This window comes from Gracilinanus agilis, chromosome 1 (assembly GCF_016433145.1).
Source record: "Gracilinanus agilis isolate LMUSP501 chromosome 1, AgileGrace, whole genome shotgun sequence".
Taxonomy (NCBI): Eukaryota; Metazoa; Chordata; class Mammalia; order Didelphimorphia; family Didelphidae; genus Gracilinanus; species Gracilinanus agilis.
In genome coordinates, this window is record NC_058130.1 from 220,752,376 (window position 1) to 220,760,017 (window position 7,642).

Here is a 7,642-nt window from a genome sequence, read left to right on the forward strand (position 1 = left end):
AAATTTAAAAAAAATTTAATTTCCAGGGGACTAAGTAATATTTTTTCTGGAAGGGGGGAGCGGTAGGCCAAAAAAGTTTGGGAACCATTGGTTTAAACAGAGCCATAGAAAGCTTGCCATTTCCTACAGAATGAAAATAAAACCATTAGTGTTAATACAGGGTGTTCCAAGCTTTCTGAGCTTTTCCTATAAGGCTTGGAGGAGCTTCTCTAACAACTTCGCAACCTTAAGGTGGAGGATGTCCCACAGTGTCTATCTAGCTATAATCTTTAAGATATAACATTTGGGGGGGTATTTCCTCCTTCTCTAACATGTCACTGATTTAGAAGTATCAAAACTTCTCTTTGGAAAGAATCTGAAACTCATTTGCGTTAATGTAAAAGTTTACAGGGTAACCAATTTTATTTCCAGGAATACATACGCTTTAATAGTAACAACAAAATTTCAGGTAATAATCACAGATTTGGTTTTGGTGAAAGGTGATAGCCTGTTCAATTAAATCATATATCACATAAAAAGTAGTCTACTTTATCAATGCCTAAATGAAGCCCTGGGAACATGTCAGGTTTGAAGTAGACGTGTCCACTTCCTGAAATCAGAAAGACCTTCACTCTAATCTAACTGCCCATACTAACTAGGTATGTGACTCCAGGCAAGTCACTTAAACCCTTTTGGCCTCTGGCTTTCTCATTTATAAAATGAACTAGAGAAGGAAATAGCAAGCAACTCCAGTATCTTTAATAAGAAAAGTCCAAATGGGGTCACAATGAGTCTGACACAATTGAAACAACTTAATAACTTCCATATAATTGGTTTCCTACATAATTCTAAGTATTTTATTCTATGTATTTAAAAACATTATTCTGAGAAGTATTCTATAAGCTTCACTATTGAAAGGGGTCCAGAATACAAAAAAAGGTAAGACCCTTGGATCAGACATCCTTTAAGGTCTCTTTAAACTATAAATCCTATAGGTCAATTCAGAATGGTTTTAAATAGTTCTCTAAGTTTAGAGAGAGTCCATTGAGCTTCTTAGGGTAAAAGCTAGTAAAAATCATTAAGTAGAAAAAGTTTGTCTTGCCTTAGTGCCAGATTTCTCTTTATCTCCCAGCACTTTCCTCAATGGAGACTTTTCTCATTTACCTGAGGTGCTTTTATATTTCTATCAAAGTCTTCTCAGAAAAGGACCTAAAATATATTCAGATTAAAGTGTGAATGACTAAGGATAGTTTTAAATTGTAAACATTCCTGGGAACATTTTTGTATTGTTGTTTTTTTAAGTGGATTGATGAAGTTTTAATAGTAAAAATTTCAGGTATAATGACCCAAAGAAAGGTTTTTGTCAGAGGAATAGGTTTTTTTCAGCACCCCTTGAAAGCATTCTGCCTATACCTAAGATAGGTGAAGGGATCACTTCAGATCTTATAATACATATTATACAGACCCAATGGCATTATTCAAATTTGATCATGACCAGTGTACTCCTTGGAAGAGTGAAGGTTCTGCCAAACTCTCAAGTCAAGTCAGTAGAGGAAGTACAGTGACCCTGTGAAAAGAGTGATGGATGGAAGTACCTGTGTGACCATGGGTAAATCATATTACTTAATCAGGCCTCAGTTTCCTAGTCTGTAAAATGAACATATTGAACTGGTGACTTTCAAGGTCCCTTCCAGCTCTATTCCCTAACAATCTAGGTTATGACAAGAGAATGGCAAAAGGATAGTTGTTAGCAGCTCCACCTCTCAAAGTCCATAGGAGCAGGTGTCAGGAACTGCATCTTTAAGAAATCCTTTTTCTCCCCAAGGAAACCCAATCTCGGTGCACCAGGTGATTCTTAGCTTCTTCTTCTCCCTCTGATTACACTACATACTACTCTCAGTCAACAAGTCACCCTTTCCCCTGCCCATCCTTTATGCTGTACACACTTCATCCTCCTAGAAATCACAGATCTACTGATGGAAGAGATCTCAGAGGACATCCAGGCAAACCTCCTCATTTGAGAGTTGAAGAACCAGAGGCTCAAGAGAGTAAAGTGACTTGTCCAAAGTCATACAGATAGTTTCATAGGCTAGATGAGAACCTAGATTCTCCACATCAAACCAGATTACACCACACAAAACCGATGCACCACAATTTATGAGGTCCGTCCCTCCCCTCTATTCCATTCTTTATGATGGACATCCATCACCTCACTCTCCATACAATATGCCTCTCATCTCACTACCTTCCTCATTCATACTCCTCACCTCCCTCCGGTTTCCTCAACCTCACCCCTTCTACAGCACATTTCTCCCCTCACCCTTATGCAATTATATATCTAGCCGGGACTCCAGAGCCCACCTAGTCCAACCTCATCATTTATAATTGAGGAAACTGAGTACAAGATGAAGGAAATGCTTCGTGCAGGATCATGGAGCAGGATCAGAACCCAGATCCTTACGCTCTAGAGTCAGAGCCCCGTGCAGATAGTACAAGGAAGCCAGACGTCACATCTCATCCTCATATTCCTCCTCACCCTCACAGCCAGGGCTCTAATCCCCCGAGTGGAGACGTCGCCACGCTAGAGGCAACAGTCTCCTCTCACGTCACTTCACCCCTCAGAATTCACACCCTCTGACGCTGGGGTGCTTCTCCGGCCCCGCCCTCCAAACCTTGGCTGCTACCCAACACCGGCCTCGGCCATTAATACATACTACCTTCTTCTCCTTCTCCTCCTCCTCCTCCTCCCCAGCCGCCGTCAATCCGGCTTCCTCTCACACGGATGCGGGGTGTGCCTAGGGGACCGAAGCCGGGAGGGGAAAGACATGGACCGCGCGTGCGCTGCGCTCTCCATTTTAGGGCGCGAGGCGTGGTTGGCCCAGCTTTTCAGCGCCCCTCTCTCCTTTCTCCGCCTCCTCGGTCCTCTCCAGCATTGCCATTGGTCTGTTTCCCGGGGCCGAGACGAATCAGATCTACCGAAAGTGCATGATTGGCGAGAGTGCCCGCCCCTCGTCAGGGCGGCGGCCTGGGATTGGTGGGAGCGCGCTCTGGGTTTTGAATCGCTCCCCGGTTGGGGAGGGCTGCTGTTGGAAAGTGCCACGTTTGGAACCGCTGGCCGGGAAGAGCCGGCTCGGGGCTGCCTCGGGGGCTCCGGCGCCGCGACGCTGGACGTTGGCGGCCAGCCGGAGAGCCCGAGTGGTGCCTGAGCCCGCTTGTTGTCAAGGCTCCGAGGCTGTGTGGGCGTCGGCGAAGACCCAGGCTGAGGAGAGCCAGGGGCAGCGGCCGGGGCGGCGGCAGTAGAACAGCGGCTGCCATCCTGATACCCTGCCGCGATGTTGGCGGAAAACCTGGTGGAGGAGTTTGAGATGAAGGAGGACGAACCGTGGTACGACCAGCAAGACCTGCAGCAAGGTGAGTGAGCGAGCCCCCTGCCCCACTGGAGGGAGAGAGGAACATCTTTTGGCCGTCCAGGGACAAGCCTTACCCCGCTCAATGTATTTGCTGGGCGGACATTGGAAATGAAGAGCTGGTGCATTGGGTGGAACTGAGGAAGAAGGGTGGTGGTGGGACCGGAGAAGAAAGGAGGTAATGGGTCTGGAGAAGAAAGGAGGTGGTAGGACCGAGGAAGAAAGGAGGTGATGGGACTGAGAAAGAAAGGATAGGACTAGAGAAGAAAGGAGATGGTGAGACCGAGGAAGAAAGGAGGTGGTGGGGCTGGAGAAGAAAGGTGGTGAAACCGATGAGGAAAGGAGGTAGTGGGACTGGAGAAGAAAGGAGATGGTGAAACCGAGGAATAAAGGAGATGGTGGGACCTGAGAAAGAAGGAGATGGTGAAACAGAGGCAGAAAGGAAGTAGTGAAACTGGGGAAGAAAAGAAGTAGTAGGACAGGAGAAGCCCATCTCTGAGCAGGTGTCCCGCTTGGCACCTTCTCTGCTACTGTGTCCCAACCCAAAGATGTTTCTCCCTTTTCTGCCCCTCCCCTTCTCTGCGGTATAGACTAGGTCTGTGGCTACTGGCTGAGATGCTGCTGTTCCAGCTTCTCAATTGTACACTGCTCTCTTGGGTGTCTATCTGAGGTTAAGTGTGTGTGACAAGCTGAAGCAGGGTGGATAAGAGAGGTTGTAAAGACTTATCAATCCCAAGTCCCATGGTAGCTGCTTCTTCGGATATGTTAAACGATTAAACACTGTTTATTTGTAATTGACCCCTGTCAAACGCAATGCCTAAAACGTACTACCCTACCTATTAATTGTCCTCTAAAAGCTCCTCCACGCCCCTATACCAGTGCTTGCCTGAAGCGGATTTCTCTATTGGCAGTTATGCATAAATTCTTCTCAAAATAAATACTCAACGATCTGCTTACAAATCGAGGCCATTTGCTCATTTTTGGCATATTGAACCTATCCCAGGAATTCTTCCGTGCTTTATGCTTTTCGATATTTAAGTAAGTCTTTGTTTCCAAACTATTAGACAATTCCCACGTTTATTTTAACATTAAGCATTTAGCTTGCTTTTATTTGAAGAATGGGACCAAGAACTTAGAGATAATTTGAAACCAACACAGGCTTCTCCATAACTATATAAATATTTCCCTAAAATCTAAACTAATATCACTTATACAATCTTCATAGTTAGTAATCTTTATGAAGTAAAATATACAATTGCTGTATGGCGTAGTGGATATTAAAAAGCCATCTACAGAGTCAGGAAGATCTGAGTTCAGGCCCTGGTCAGACACAGACTGACATTTAAAAACCCTAGGCAAGTTATTTAACCTCAACTTCCATAGCAACTCTCTAAGACTAAGTTGTAGAGGAGGGGCTTATTCACTTTGAAAGAGGGAATTCCTTATTTCAGTGAAACCCTAGGTCTGATGATAAAAAAGAGTATAAATCCTTTTTAACATTACTGTGAGTAGGCACATTTCCGGCTTAAAGGTCTGAGAATTAATTTGCTCTTTACATTCCAAATGAGATTAATGAAGGGTATTAGAACACTAAACTTCCTCTTCAAGGAATATGTGCTTAATGACTTGTAACCTTTCTGGAGTTAGAGAAAACAATATACATCAGTTCTTTGAGAAAGTTTTTTCCAAACTAATTTGTTTTGAAAAGTCATATAACCGAAGTAGTTACGCTTTATATTTTCTGTGTGATTCAGGCCACTTGACTATTGAAAAACAGTGTTTTTTTGTACTTATCTACCTTTACTGAGCATTGAGTTTATATTGTAGCTTTCCCTGTGTGAATTGGATCATTTACTACTCTGATATGTTCTCTAGAATTAATGAGGTAACAATATGTAAGGAAGGTAGGAGAAGACTATGAAAAGAAAGCTAGATTTAGTGTGGACTGGGTTTCTAATTTTGACTATGCTACATTCTACCTGTATGAATTTAGACAAGTCACTTAACCTCTCTTGGCCTCAATTTCTTCATCTGAAAATTAAGACATTGGAGTAGTTACCTCCAAGGCCCCTTTCAGCCATAAATCTATGTTATGCCAAGTGAAAATTTAAGGGTAAATATTTCTGTACGGTAAAAAGAGCTATATGCCTGACTTCAAAGATAAATATTTTTCTCCCTTCTGCTTTTCACAAGTACAAGTTCAAAGTCGTATTTGTATATTATACTAGGATTGCGGTTTATGTGGATGTCTGCCTTTGCCCTTTGTAACTATAAGAATTTTTATGGATAACTTATCATTGTTAATATTTTACCTACTCTGAAGTGGAAGCAAATGTTGGTGTTATGTGAAGAATTCTTTTTCTTTTAAACTTTAAATTTTAAGATAGTGTTAAAATCACAGAATTTTTGAGTTGGAAAGGTACCAAGTGGTTTAACATTCTTAATCCTACCTCAAGATATATTTTTTACTTTTCAGTTCTTCATACCTATTACTTCTTTTGATCCCTACTGTAACCCCACCAAGGAGGTAAAACAAGCATAAACATCCCAAGAATGGGAGATTTAATATTGTCATGGATATAACCTGTCAGAGAGCTTTATAAAAAAGTGAAGATTGAAGTACTTTAGGTCTAAATATTTGTCGAAGTACTTCTCTAGTGACTTTTTCTTTATTTTCATGTAATGTTTGGAAAGTCAGGAGGTATTTTTCCCATTCTGTGAGTGAAATATGCTGTTATCCTGTTCAATGTTTTCACTTGTATTCTTACCATGATGAGGCTCATGTGTTTAATTTTATTGTTGCTGTTGCCATTTCCATTTTCTCAGTAAGGATTTGAAAAAACAAAAAAAACCAAAAAAACAACAACTTACCTTTTACACAATATACCACCTCCTGCTCTCTCTCTTCAGTTTTAAAATTAGTCTTTAATGAGTTTCCAAGTCTTTTTTAGTCTTGGAGAAAATCTCGAGGAAGTGCTTCAAACTACAAAGCATCTCTCTCTAGCAATCTTTGTGGGCTTTAACCAGTTCAAGTCTTTAGGTAAAGATTTGTTGTGCTTTTTAAAAGTTAAAAATAACTAAGAACCCATCTTTTTTTTTCTTTTCATTTATTTATTTATTTTTGATTAATTAATTTCTTTAGAATATTAGACCAAGGTTACATAATTTATGTTCTATCCCTCCCCCTCCCTGTGTTGATGAGCATTTCCACTGGGTTATACATGTATCATTGTTCAAAATCTTTTTCTATATTATTAATATTTGCAATAGAGTTATCATTTAAAGTCAAAATCCCCAATCATAATACGCATCAAACCTCATGATTGATCATATGTTTTTCTTCTGCGAAGGACCCATCTTTAAATGGAAACACTAATCTGCCACCCTATCTCTCGTTAGAATCATAATAATGATCAAAGTGGATCTTTTATCAGAGGCTGTCTGCAAATACAGGAAAAAGAAATTCTCTACTTTTATAAAATACTTTGCTGTAGAGAAACTGTCTTTTGTCAGAGGAATTAGCATGGTAAAAATACTGATAGTGATCTATTTGAAAAAGAGATTTTCTGGGACAGGAGTCTTCTGTACAGGGTAATGATGGCTCACTCTTTGAAATGTGCCCCTGAGAACAAGGTGAAGAGACTTTAGAGCTCTAGTTTTCTTTCAGGGCAGCTGCTATTACATCTACTACCTTTGTGTGCCAGGCAAAAGCCCAGTATCAGGATTCGGGTTTCTACAGTATGCGTCAAAAAAGCTAAAGCTTGGTTTTTGTAAGAGTATCAGGCATGTGCCATTACTTTATAAAACTTCAGTATCTTCTGAAGATGATAACATCTGCCTTATGTTACCTTCTTCTCTGAATCTCTGTGTTTCTTGGGTCTTTAAAACAGACACCAACATTTTACTTAATGTTTATGCTAGGGATTTTTGCTTTCCCAGAAGCTTAGCAACAGGAGTTCAAACCAAAGCATCACCCACTGAGTGACGCATATTACATTATTACTTTATAATGGCAAAAGCTTTCAGCTCATGTTAATATAGAGTTGTTGCTTTATACTACCTGTTGACTTGTAAAATCTAGCTAACCAGTTTTTGTTTGAGAGAAATATAATTGCTGTGGGCTTTAAAGACTTAAAATTCAATGAACTTTTTTCATTAATTTTAACATGCATTTAGGCCCAATTTTCTTCTTCTTCTTCTTCTTCTTCTTCTTCTTCTTCTTCTTCTTCTTCTTCTTCTTCTTCTTCTTCCTCTTC

General features: G+C 40.7%; 1 protein-coding gene across 1 annotated transcript in view; it reads left to right on the top strand.

The window, feature by feature from the left end:
• The first annotated feature begins 3,159 nt into the window (after window positions 1-3,159).
• The window catches only part of CDR2 (cerebellar degeneration related protein 2), a 35,688-nt gene continuing 31,205 nt past the window's right edge, over window positions 3,160-7,642 (top strand). Inside the window, exon 1 of the mRNA XM_044660225.1 lies at window positions 3,160-3,390. Coding sequence (XP_044516160.1) covers window positions 3,312-3,390 — 79 coding nt within the window. The 5' untranslated portion in view covers window positions 3,160-3,311. The remainder of the gene's footprint in view (window positions 3,391-7,642) is intronic.